This window comes from Pollachius pollachius, assembly GCF_949987615.1.
Source record: "Pollachius pollachius genome assembly, chromosome: 18".
In the NCBI taxonomy this organism is placed as follows: Eukaryota; Metazoa; Chordata; class Actinopteri; order Gadiformes; family Gadidae; genus Pollachius; species Pollachius pollachius.
In genome coordinates, this window is record NC_136951.1 from 10,956,082 (window position 1) to 10,969,710 (window position 13,629).

General features: G+C 41.4%; 2 protein-coding genes across 3 annotated transcripts; one reads left to right on the forward strand and one right to left on the reverse strand.

The window, feature by feature from the left end:
- The first annotated feature begins 766 nt into the window (after window positions 1-766).
- Window positions 767-4,286, forward strand: LOC307089641 (peptidyl-prolyl cis-trans isomerase-like). Its single transcript, XM_079756005.1, has 5 exons — window positions 767-906; window positions 1,986-2,016; window positions 2,282-2,370; window positions 3,211-3,383; window positions 3,896-4,286. The coding sequence occupies exons 1-5, from the start codon at window positions 838-840 to the stop codon at window positions 4,026-4,028; spliced, it is 495 nt and encodes a 164-aa protein (XP_079612131.1). The 5' UTR covers window positions 767-837; the 3' UTR covers window positions 4,029-4,286.
- A 2,339-nt stretch (window positions 4,287-6,625) lies between these two features.
- dusp26 (dual specificity phosphatase 26) lies at window positions 6,626-10,208 on the reverse strand. 2 transcript variants are annotated; one of them, XR_013812612.1, is made up of 5 exons: window positions 10,039-10,208; window positions 9,473-9,673; window positions 8,973-9,184; window positions 7,605-8,442; window positions 6,626-7,022 (listed from the first exon to the last, which is right to left on the reverse strand). XR_013812612.1 is itself a non-coding variant. In XM_079755401.1 (4 exons), the coding sequence occupies exons 2-4, from the start codon at window positions 9,649-9,651 to the stop codon at window positions 8,237-8,239; spliced, it is 597 nt and encodes a 198-aa protein (XP_079611527.1). In that variant the 5' UTR covers window positions 9,652-9,673; window positions 10,039-10,208; the 3' UTR covers window positions 6,626-8,236. The 2 variants fall into 2 exon arrangements, 1 of the variants encoding a protein (XP_079611527.1); XM_079755401.1 differs by having other exon boundaries at window positions 6,626-8,442.
- Window positions 10,209-13,629: the final 3,421 nt, after the last annotated feature.

A 13,629-nucleotide genomic window follows, 5' to 3' on the forward strand; every position in this document is an offset into this window, starting at 1 on the left:
ACGCATTGTCTGATGGATGAACGCAGCCGTCACACACAGCTGTTCAGCGCTCTCTTTTTAAGCGTCCGACATCGTCTCTATTTGAAATCTTTTAGTTTTATAATGAATTTGCTAGAGCTTGAACGGTATACACATCGAATAAAAGTCTCTCTTAACTCATTTAACCATTTGAAGGAATAATTGTAAATGAATAACAATAGGAATAAAATGAATATATATATAGTATGTCGTCGCATTAGATAAAATTGAGGCAAACATGAAATGTATACATAAACATATAGGCCTAGGGCTGCGTTTGAGGCCAAACAAGTTACAATGAATAATAAAACAATCCACATTTGAGAGTAGGGATGGATAGTTATTCCTGAGATTACGTATATGGAAAGCTGATGGACGAAGGTTCGAATCCAAATAACGGGAATAAACCAGGAAAAGTAATAACTAAGAATGTATTGCATTTATAAAGCGCTTTTCAAGGTACCCAAAGCGCTTTACATCGTGTTCTAAAAAAATATGCTACTAAATAAAACGTTTCCTTAGCGGCATAGCCTATGTTCAGGCCTGCCAATAGCCTACTGACCATGATGATTAATACAAACATGAACAGCGCCCAGAACGTTGGTTAACAGTAAACTGAACTAACACAGCAGTAACACCAGCCTACGTTCCTCATTGGTTAAAACCATTGGCGTTCAGAGCTCTGCGCGCGCGCGCAGAAAAGCAGCCAGTGTACTGAATAATGAGGCGTTCCTTCTCCTCCCATAACTAGGGCTGTGCAGACCATTCCTCCGCAGTTGAGTCTCACAACCTGGCAAGACTCCAACTCTCTCCTTAAAAATGGCAAACCCTAGAGTTTTCTTCGACATCACTATTGGAGGTGCCCCCGCTGGCAGGATTGAAATGGTGGTATGTTGATGTTGATTCATTTGCTGCTTAATTGGATGGAGTTTGATCTTTAATTGTCGTCAAATGTAGCGAGTCTTTATTAGGCTTTGTTGTTGGTTTGGGTATGCTATTGTGGTTCCGAACCATTATGAGGGTAAGACACGCAACACCCCAAAGAGACATTGAAATATAGGGAATGATGATGAAAAATACGCTTGGACACATAACTAACGTTAGGATAAGGTTATATGAACAATCGGTTTCACACAGAGAAGACCGCCGCAACAAACAAAAAAAAAGATGTAGTGTAGGATACAGCAGTCAAAGTCCCACGGTTGCAGGCTCAAACCAATCGGACTCGCAATTGCATTATTTTAAATAAATATATTGAAATGAAGCAATAACTTGCATTGTGGAATTATTAATCAACAACGAAGCACATCGTGCATAGTAGGAATATAGGCCCATTGTAGGCCTCACCAGGAAGCGGTCTACTTTCAACGCACGCTTCCCTCGCTCACAATCGCTGCAGTAGCCTGTGTCAGAATAGAGGCCTATGGTTCAAGTTTAAGGACACACCTAGATGTAAACGACGGGAAGCGGTTACAACACGCCTCACCTTGTCACACTGGTTTGGCACAACTGCGCCGTAGGATTTAATCTAAATCGGTGTGGGCTACCCATGCACTAGTGGTTATTTTACATGTGGAATGATTATGCGTCACAACAATTGTTCTGACAGCAATAACAAAGAAGGTAAACACGACACATCAGGGTATGTTTAACAATAAATTAGATATAGCCTTTTAATCGAAAAAGCTATATTTTAAGCTAAATAATATTATAAGGCCTTATAATACTATTTTACATTTGATATTTTATCAATGTTCACTCCGTATCCCTTGCAATAGTAGTCCAACACTGGACTAGTACACTGGACTACTATACGATTTTGGTAATATTATTCATTATATCATAATTATGTTTATTCTATTTTGGGTTCAAATGCATGAGGTTTAACATTCAGCTGTAAAGGGGTTATGAAAATATGTTGATGTGGAAAAAGTAATGCAGTTTATATTTATATCTACTTTTTACAGCTGCGGGCTGATGTGGTTCCAAAGACTGCTGGTAAGTAAAGGCTCAGGCTCAATTAACTCAATAGAAAGATAAATGCATGTAAAATTTAAAACACCAATGTCACTTTTAAAACATTATAAATCTTATGGAGCCTTATCTTTCGTGCTTGGTGTTGTTAAGAATACATCTTAATAGCTTGCGAAGAAAGCCATTTTGATAAGCTTGAGAAATTGAATGGGTAGAGATAGTTTTTTCATGTTCAAAGTTGATGCTATATTTTTGCAAGTCTGCGTTAAAACCTTAACTATTTTTGCAGAGAATTTCCGGGCATTGTGCACAGGAGAGAAGGGCTTTGGCTACAAAGGCTCCGGTTTTCATCGTATCATTACCAACTTCATGTGTCAGGTAATGCAAAAACCTTCTTATTGTCCTACTCCGATTTGTCTACACTTTTGACTTGATCCAAGAAGTTATCAATGACATTTTGATGCTTATTAAAGGAGAACCCTCGATGGGTTATATGCATGCTGTTGCATTGGGTTGCTTGTTATTGGCCGTTTTGGGGTACCAGGTAACATCATTCAAATATTCCGGCTACACCCCAAATCTGATCAGAGTGGAGGTAGTGAAATCCTGACCTGCAATATAGGAAGCCCCTTATCGAAATCAAGTGTGTACTACAGAACTGGCCTAGCTCATGAAGGAAGTGCTTTCAGGTATTTCTTATTCTAGGGCAGGGCTCCCAGCTATCCTCGTGAGAACATCCAGATATTCAAACATGTGTAACAGTTTCTTTCCGTGTCTGGACATGGCTGCCTCATGAATCTTGTCCAAATATGGGTGTGGCCTTAGGTTGTTAAACACTCCAGCCGGATTAAACGCTCTTGCTCTGTTCGCCGTTGCCGAATCAAGTTGGAAGTAAAGCAGAAACATCTCATTATCTTGGAAATGCCTTCTATGCAAATGACAGTTAATCTTTATCATTATTTAGAATAGGTCTATTTGGGATAAAACGGTTTTTGAATTCCTCAGGCACCACGGCGCTCCTTGCCTCCATCATTGAAGAAGCATCTGCTTGGAGCTGTGGTTCTGAGATACATATTCATTACATGGGTGGACACCTGCAAACCTGAATGTGTGGAGGGACCTACTATTTGCACACACCCAATGGCAGTAAACGGCAGAAGAATAAGAAGGGTGAATGGTTGAATTGTGGAGCTAATTTATATATTTTCTTTTTTACAGGGAGGCGATTTTACCAAACATAACGGAACAGGGGGCAAGTCCATCTATGGAGAGAAGTTTGCTGATGAGAACTTTGTGCTGAAGCACACCGGCCCCGGTATCCTGTCCATGGCCAATGCTGGTCCCAACACCAACGGCTCTCAGTTCTTCCTTTGCACCAAACCCACTGACTGGTATGTTTCATGTGCTTCTGTTACACTTGTCTCTATCTGTAAGGGCGTAAAACGCACTTGCAGATCCCTGCATCCACATGATTGGTTGAAACCAATATGACGCGAAAGAAAGTGAAACCTAGATTTGAGCCGCACTGTCTTCAAATTTTAGATTTTTCATCTAAATTCAGATTCTTGAGGCTATGACCAACCTAATGAATGTTTTCTACAACAGTGTTATTCTTAAAGTCACACTCATTAATTAACAGTGTTCTGTCCATTCTACTGCCTGTTGACTGTTAAGTAGCGTAACTTTGGCTGTGGGGGGAGTTGGTTGGAGAGGTTGACTGGCCAGCACATTATTTATTTTTATTGATAACATTATGTATGAATCCCCATCGATCAGCATTGACTACAGATATGGCCAGGTAATTTTATAATATGAGCTGGTTAAAATGTTAAATGAATGCAAAAGCAGCCAAATCGATGTGTTTGCACATTTTCATGTTCTTAAAAGTTATTTTGCCTTACAGGCTGGACGGCAAGCATGTGGTTTTCGGCGAAGTGGTGGAAGGAATGGATGTTGTCAAGAAGATGGAGAAAGAAGGCTCCAGCGGTGGCAATGTCAAAACAAAAGTCTCTATTGCAGATTGTGGTCAACTTTAAATGGGCCTTTGTGTATTACCATTCCCTTAACATGAGCACTTAAATCTGTAAACGCCCATCCCGTTGAATATCCTGACAACCGTACCATCTAAAGTAAACATTTATTAAAATACCATTTATTATTCGGCCCTATTATGAGGCAAATGTTTATGACCTCTTTTCGTGTAGGATACCCAATATGTGTATCATGTCTATTAACTGTTGGATGAATGGTAACACCCCACAGAGTCAATAAACAAGCATGTGACCAATTAAAAAGTATTTTGGAACGCTAGTTAATTTCAGGGTTCAACATTAAAGTCTGCTGGCCCGGTCTGGCTGGTTAATCGGGGAATCTTTTTATGATTTATTCAAGCAAATACAAACAGCACACACTCGCCCGTCCGGAAAACCATCTATGTACAACACTTTCTACTGTCTATATAAGAAAAAATGAAAATGCAATCTCTCGTGCCATTGGACCCAATTAATTGTTGAACCCTTCTTTTCTAGTTGGTCAAATGTACGAGTTGGTCCCACTCATTCCCTACCCCTCAACACTAGCATATTAAACCGATCATGTTAAACTGTTTTAGTAGATCATTGTTCGGCTCGCATAACTTATTTTAAATGGGTATTTTAAGAGTTTTCTTTGACATACTATTTGACAACTGTTGATGGTGTCGACGCTGCCAAGAATGAGGTAGGTTGCTCTTAAACTATTTGTAATGCATTGGTTCTTCCGGGCTACTTTATATTTCATGAGCCTTGTTGCCACAAGCTGATGTGGTTCCAAAGATCAAGCAGCTTCGTTTAAAATAGGTCGGTAATATTGAAGTAGGTCCGAAAGTAAAACATGTTTAATTGAGTCTTGGCAAACTAAAACAAATCTTCTGAAGCGTTTTAAATGCCTTGCAAATGGCCAGGGATCCTTTTAATTGGGTATTTTAGAGTGAACTAGCGAGTATTGTGCAAAGGTCTAGCTTCAGATCTCAAGTCTCAAGCCCCGCTTCACCTTCATACAGCTTCCGGGTCCCAGCTGCGAGTGACGTTTGAGGCTGTCAACGCCAGTAGGGATGGTACGATAAGGATCGATAACTTTCTTGATTGTTCCACACGTCCGCATATAATATAGTCGAATCTAAACCTGGTTCAAGTCATTTTAATTAAGCTAATTTATTACTTCCGGGTGGGAAGTGACTTGTATACAAGAGAGCTTATTTTCCTTTGGTTTATGAATTGTAAGTCTTTTTTTTTTTCTTCTCAGACCTAAATCTGAATTTGACAAAAAATCTAAATGAATAGATATTTACATACCATTTGACCATAGATTTGTTGTATCGTTCACATTCTACGCAGAAAACCTCTATTGAATTGCTATGGTGACCTTTATTTTTAGTCAACTTCAGACCGGAAGTATAATTTGTTATTTATGCGGGCTTGACATTCGTACATATAATACACTTATTTCTAAACGATAAGCGCGTTAAAACAATATTCTACACCATTGTATGCAGTGGTATATAAAATCCGGTTGGAGAAATTGGTTTGACCTCTTTCTCAAAGGCCTCAACTCGTGAAGTACTTATAGACCAAGATCCATCTCAGTTTTGTGACATTCAATCAGTCAACACTAAGTTTTAATTTAAAAGTTTGGCAGCACTAATAGGTTTTCATGCCAACTTATTGTTCTTAACCACAATCATGGAAATAGCTAGCGGCCATTTCACAAGACTTTTGTATTAATTTATTTTTGGAATTTTGGACAGTACATCATTTATCAAAACAATAATCTCAATAGTCAACATTACGCAAAATCAAATAAGACAAGGAACATCACCACATAAATAATCACCGTTACATATATGGATTAAGGCATAAATTCCTCCATTGCAATGCAACTTTTCAAATTCACCTCTGAGTTGTAGAAAAATAAACATAAGACCATAAATAAATCCAATAAAATGTTTTGTCTGTAGGAAAATTAAGAGTACAAGAATATAAACAGTAATTGGGAGCAACCATTCAGTGCATAAAAAAGACAAATACAAAAGTGCAGACCAATACAACCAAGCTATCACATCAAATGACAGATTTGAATAGGAATCCCTAGCTTTTGGCTGAACTAAATACAAATTCAACGTCAGTCGAGAACAGTTTGACAAAATGGCAGTATTAACTGACAACGAATATAAAGTTGGAAGGGGATTCCTATGTATCGATATCAAAGCTACAACAAAATTAGGATTCATGCTCAAGGACAACAAATAATGCCTCTTTAAATACACTTTCAGTCACCGTGTTGAAAAATGTCAGCGTAGACAGCTAATAAGATACTAAACTATATGTATTAATGCCTCGAGAATCCATTCTATCTCTCCAAGCGTTAATGCCGTCAGTTACATTTTTTACAAAATTAAATAAATAAATCACTTCAACAGCACATTTGTCACCCAGATGCAATAAACGCCGTAACACAGCTGGACTCAAACAACACAGACCACAAAACCGTCCAATGTCAAACATTGTTGTGGACATAATTATTCATTAATAAAACAGAATTTCAACATGATTTGAACTGCATCAGCATCAGATAATCAAATTTTCATTGTCTTGGAATTATTAGTGTAATCTACACAAACTAGACAAAACATTCAACAATTTTAAGACTCGTTTTGTAGCATAATCAAACCGTAAAACCTGAAGTTATATCCTGTATCATGCGGATTGTTCCGTTACCCAGGCAGTTGGCAGCTTTTTACTGGTAATGTGTGGCAGCGTTCTTACCTGTAGCTCTGCTTCGAACTATTGATGTGCTAGTGAAACACTACATGATCACTTGCAAATGTTTTCTGAAAGGGCTAACAGTCATTGTATGGTATTCTTGTAAACAGACACGATCCGGGGTCATATGAATAATGGTATAATGTACTAAAATAATGTGCTAGTGATCTCCGTTTGTCCACTAGAGGCTCCTGTAAGCATTAAGTAGCCCAAGGTTTGCCTCCACCAATTCTGAAAAGGTAAAGGATGGATGTGAAATGAATGGGTAAATAAATATACAAATACAATTAACGTTCAACAGCAAAACAATTAGTTAAGTAGCTATTGTGGACGGATTATGAGTCAAATGAAAGTGAAAGCTATACTGATCCATACTGATAATGATACTTACAGTACCATACCGCCTGACTTTTTAGTCTTTTAGTGTGAAGTACACATTTGGAATTAACAGCCATTCTGTAGCTCTAAAAGTTATAATGAAACGTGAGCATATGAACCAAAGGAAAGGGTTGAAGCCTATACACTTGTTCGAATACTTACGTATTTGTAGTTGCACCAATGCTTACACCAGTTAATAGATGAATTGTTAGTATCTTACCGCATTGAGTTAGATTCCTATATAGGCATCGTCTCTGAGACATAACCAACAGGTAAAGGGAATTGCATGCCATTGCATTCGACACTACAACCTTTTGCTACATCACTTCTCTGGAATCACGATTTCAAATTTTTAGCAAGAACCGCAAACGCCTGGCATGGTTTGGGATGAAGGAACCTGGTTCTCGAAGCAGAACAGAGCAGATAAGATCTTACCTGTCGGCTTGTACCAGCCTTCGGTGAGACTGAGACTTTTCTTCCAGGAAGGACAGAGGGGTCTTTGGCAGGGGCTTGTCAAGGGAGGGGGCCTGGGGTGGCACATGCCCCCCCGAGACATCTGATTGGCCCTCTGGAGGGCTACCTGAAGTAAATCTAAAAGTCGATTTGAGCTCATCAATAAAAAGCAAACAGTAAATGTTTTTGACATCGTACAAACGATAACAAAAACGTTTTCTCCTAGTTTGTGGACAAAATATTTGTAATTGCTCAGATTACCAATATGTTTAGACCTCTCTGTGTTTTTTAGAAGATGAGAACATGTGTCGATATATTCCCGACTGCAGAATGACTTAAAAGGTCGGGACCCCAAAATGAATCAGGATCTAGTTGGGAGTGGGTCAGAGGTCGGCAGCGCACAGGACACGCAGAAAGGGTTCTACAAAAATGTAACACAAAACACACCAGAATTGGCCATCCTTAAAAAGGATCCCCAAATCCAGGGTGCTCCCAGTGTACAGCGGTCGGAGGGGGTCCAAGGTTTCGGGGGTCCCGTAAGGACATACTGACATTGTCTTTTTGGATCCCGATGAAGACAAACGGGTGGTGGCGGTGGGGGGGTTCCCCGGGGTCTACGGCGAGGTCTTGCGGCTCTCTCGCAGGATGCCGTCCAGGCCACTGAGCTGCCGGAGGAAGCCCCGGTTGGGGGTGACGCCGCGGTGGTCCTTCACCGTGCGGATGGCCTCCACCAGGGTCAGGTTCTGGCGGATCATCAGGTAGGCCAGCACCAGGCTGGCCGAGCGGCTCACGCCCACCGCGCAGTGCACCAACACCGTGCCTGGTCCACCACACACACACACACACACACACACACACACACACACAGACATAGACACACACACACACACAGACATAGAGACACACACACACACACACACACACACACACACACACACAGACATAGACACACACACACACAGACATAGAGACACACACACACACACACACACAGACATAGACACACACAGACATAGACACACACACACAGACATAGACACACAGACAGACAGACACACGCACGCACGCACACACACACACACACACACAAATCACACACGTAAAATGGAACAATCATTTATCTGTAATGTGTCTGTGTGTATTTAGGTGTGCAGGCATGCCGGCTGGTGTGTGTGTGTGTGTGTGTGTGTGTGTGTGTGTGTGTATGTGTGTGCCTGTGGTGACTGTGCCTGTGGTGTGGTTTAGAGGAACTAGGTGTAAACCATATTGATTGATTGGTGCTCTCTACCAGTACTGGTCCATGAGTGTCCCTCTGGTGTCAGTAGCGATCTGTTTTGGCGTTCCACTCACCTCCGCCGCACAGCGCCTTGTGGATGAACTCAGCCGAGGGGTAGAAGTGGACGCTCATGTCGAAGGAGGGGGAGTCGTGGGCCTCGATGCCCTGGTAGGTGATGTTCATGCCGGCGTAGTACTCGGCACCGCTGCGCCATTTGCTCTGCGCACAGTTGAGGATGTGGCTGACACCCAGTTTAGCCAGCTCACGCCTGTCCGACGCAATGTCCCTGTGAAGCACACACAAGGGGGAGTGAGTTAGAGGAACACAATTTGGCTCACACACACACGCACACACGCACACGCACACACACACACACACACACACACACAATGAATAATAATAATAAAACATATTGTTCTTACAGCAATTTGTTATAAAAACCCTATACCATGTTTGTATACAAAAATAAAAATCAAACATAATAAATAAAATTACGCCATATATGGCAAATAATTTGAATAGGCCAACTATGTGCAACGCTTAAATAGTAAAATGGAAATGTATAAAATCTCACTGGTCGCCAATGTAGAGCCGCGGCCACACTTGATCCGCGTGGTTACAGGCGGTTTTCCCCGTGTACAGTAGCCGCTCCAGTTCGGACACGGACAGGATCGGCGAGACGCGCTCCGAGTCTTTCCTGTTCGGACTCCTGGAGCTGCTCCTGGACCTGGAGAACCGGGACATGAACGCCATCTCCACCCGGACGCTGCTGCCTCTGTGTGGGAGTAACGTGATATCCTAGTGTTTATTTCTGTAAATACACATCGAGCTGACGGGTATTATCCCCCCCTCCCCACCACCGATGACGATTAGGGTAAACAGGGAGAGAGCAGGCAAGAAAAATCTGACAGGACTCGGAACATAATAGAAGGGAATACAATGAGAATCCGAATACAGTGTTGCACTACGGCTTCATCCATGGTAGTAGTGATAACAACGACAAATAACTAAACGCTAAATACACCTTCGGCTGCAATTAAAAACAAATAAAGCAGTTTCCAATTATTATCAAACAAAACGCGTGTATACAATCACTATTCTATATGTTTTAGGATAATGCGCTCCTAAAAACAAACCTACCTTGCAAATACCGTCGATATATTTATTTATTTCCGGGCGCTGAGCGTTTCCATCCTTTTCTGTACGTTAAACCACAACTGCAGCCGCCAGAAGTCGGATAAAACATAATACTAGAGGATGGATGCAGAAACAGAAATTCGGACCGCCACCCCATCATCTTCCTCCTGACATCTTCATCATCACAAGAGGAGCAACAACGCTCAGTTTTTCGCAATCTCAACAAGTCCATCAATTGATTATCAAAACATGGCTGCCGGTTTAAAGGGCCACTATATCGATTTTCCACACACAACCCATACTTGCGCTTTTTTTTTTTTACATCAAATATTTTTCATATTTATATTTTTCAACTCGATAAGTCAAGAATATTGTACATAGTATAATACAGAAATCGAAAAAGAGCCATATTTCTACATAAACAAATGCATGCAATTGTGGATTCAATTGAAAGTTAACTTGAACCCTGGTGTCCAGAGCTTTAGTCAACAGCTCTCTCCACTTCCACATGGTCGGTGGGTAATTGATACGGTTGGAGGTCGTATATGACATATTCATTATTACATAAATTATTCATTAGAAACAAACATCAGAAGGAATTTAACCCTGGTCTCCAGAGGGTTATCCAACAGTGCGCTCCAGTGCAACACTGAGACAGGGACAACATTCAATGATCAATAATGAATTATCGATTATCAGAGGGGATACATGACATTATAATTCACATGACATCCCTCTCAAAATGACATTAGGTTGCATAGGACACAACCCCTACTCTAAAGGCCGAACTTATAACGAGAAACCTTTCATTTTGGAAATTTTGTGAACTCTTTGATAACTCAGTCAGTGAGCCATGCTTTCCCATCGCTGCTTACGTTTCTGACGTGATGCGCATCGAACAGTTACCCATCCCCCCATTTTGGTAATGGTCGTACTGGTCACATATAAGCCAGCTATTACAATGTGGCGTTTATCTCCTTGATGCAATCAATAGCAGTTCTTCAACATGAATTTCCAATAAACTGCCTGCCTGTGTTGGTTGTTGAAAGATAAAGGTTTCTGACGAAAATAGCACCAACTTTAAGAATGTTGATTTATTTTTATACCGAAACAGCTGAAAAAGCTTTAAAGACAATCTTTGCATTTCAGATAAACAAAAAAGCTAGATGACTTATGTGATTAATCTAGAGTTTTCGCACGCGCATTGCGCACGCTCAACCTCTAGTTGTAATTAAACACATAACAATAATGTGAAAACCCCAGTCGATAATGTAACAAATTTCTGCGCACATATTATAATAACATTTTGTGTATAATATTACATAACCTAACCCAACATTAAAATATATTTTAACCATTCAGCGAACAAAAGGCAACAGGCTGATTATCGTTTAGGGGGCCACTCAATGACATGCAGAAGCGTCATCAACACGCCCACTGAAGTGGTGTGAGAAATACCGACTTTCTGCTCCTCATTCATCTATAAGGTCATTTATGTTTCCTACGGAGAAAATACAACCTCAGGGGTACTAATATTCAGAAGATTTTCAGGGTACAAATGTCAGGATATGTTGTTCACACATACGGCCCATCAAGAGAATATCAGGACTTACACATATGTCTGAAAGCAGCTTAGTCAATTTATGGTAACAGGGGTAATTGTTCAATGGAAATTGTAGTATACTATGCATGTAAATCAATTATTAAATAGCTTTTACTGTTATTCAGGGCTGAAAAGGGCATTTACATTTTAAAATGCAGGGCAACTACTATTGGTTAGTTGAAAATAATAATCATTATTGAGATTAAACATCTCTTCCAGTGTCCGGGCAAAGACAGGCAGCAGTAGCCTACAGTCACACATAGCATACATACAAAACATAAGAAAAATAAAACAACTAAAACAGTCCGCAGGGGGGAAGGGGAATATCAATATCGCAAGACATTTCGGGAGGCTCAAGGAGAACAGAAATATTAAGTTTGAGCAACAAAGTGTAAAGACATTTTGGGAGGCTCAAGGAAGAGAGTAATATTACATTTGAGCACAAAGTGTAGTATTGTGGTGGACTTTATAGACATAATTCACCATACTGTGTTACTGACATGTTTTCGTTGTGTTATAGGGACAGTGTCTCTCTAAGATGACGTGACTTGTGTGTTGATATGCCGGTCGGCGCAATGTTTGAATTTAAAGATTTTTATATGACCAAATGAATGACCTGCCGTTTCTTGTAGAGGTGAGAAATGGCCTCTTCCCTTCTTTTATGGAAACTTCTACAGTCTATAGATAGAACGTCTTACCTGGGAGAGTTTTTCGACAGCGGAGCCGTTATATTTAAAACATATCGTCTTACCTGGGTGAGTGTGTCACTGCTGTGTGTGCGCGTGTGTTCTTACCTGGGCGCTTGTGTCGATGGCGGAGCCGTTATGTTTAAAAACATAACATCTTACGGCGAGTGTGTCGCTGCCTTTGTCATGACGTGTGGTGTGTGCACGTGCGTGTGTGTGTGCGCGCCTGTGTGTGCGCTTCCATGTATGTGTCGCTGCCTTTGTCTTGACGTGCGGTGTGTGCACGTGCATGTGCTTGTGTGTGTGTGTGAGCGCGCGTGTGTGTGCGTTTCCGTGTATGTTCATGTGCGTGTGTGTGCGGTGTGTGTATGCGGTGTGTATGTGGATTCTTGCGGTGTATGTATGCGTTTGCGCGTGCTGTGTGTGTGTGAGCTGCAGGCTGCTTGGCACATGCCCACATGACCACCTTGAGTAACTGGTGCGACAGGCCTGCTATTATAGTAGTAAGATATCCGTAACCCGATGGCCAGGCCTGCATTAACTGCCATTGGGCCCTTGGGCTGAGAGGTTTCGTAGGCCCCCTGAGAGGGGATCTTACAATGAAGATGTGTAAATTATTTTCAGACATTTTGCCGTTGTCCAGCGGGGGGGTGGGGGTTAGGCAACTGGTGGTGTCAAGTGGCCACTGGGCCCAGCTAGTGGCCCCCTTTTTTATTGGCTCATGATAGGCCTCTGATCTTTGTAAGCCCAAAACAAAAAATCACATTGTCTTGGGCCTACGCCGATCGGGGGGCCTATCATGAGTCAGTATTAAAAAATAGGCCCCCTGATAGTCGTAGGCCCTTGGGCTTCAGCCCAGATAAGCCCGTGCATTAAGGCGGCCTTGCCGATGGCGGCAGGTTGAATTCAATGTATTTGAGTATTTATTTGTATCACCAAGGAGACATCACCATCCTGCTGTAATGTAACCCCTTCCTGGTGTCATGTTTTCATGCAGCTTTCACAAAGATCAGCCAATTTTATATTTTCACCTGCACATACTCTTTCTCTCCCTCTCCCTCTCTCTCTCTGTCTCTTTCTCTCTGTCTCATTCTTTCTCGCTCTTGCTCGTCTCGCACACACACACACACACACACACACACACACACATTATTTGACAAGATCCTTGTGTTGTACTTGGAGAAGTGAATTCCCTCTGTGGACCAGGTTGGCGTCATTAGAGACCACCTTGCCACTAATAGCTGGAAACCTTCATGGGATGTGAGGAACCTCTGCTCTGCAGCATCCAGTGGCAGCCATAATGCT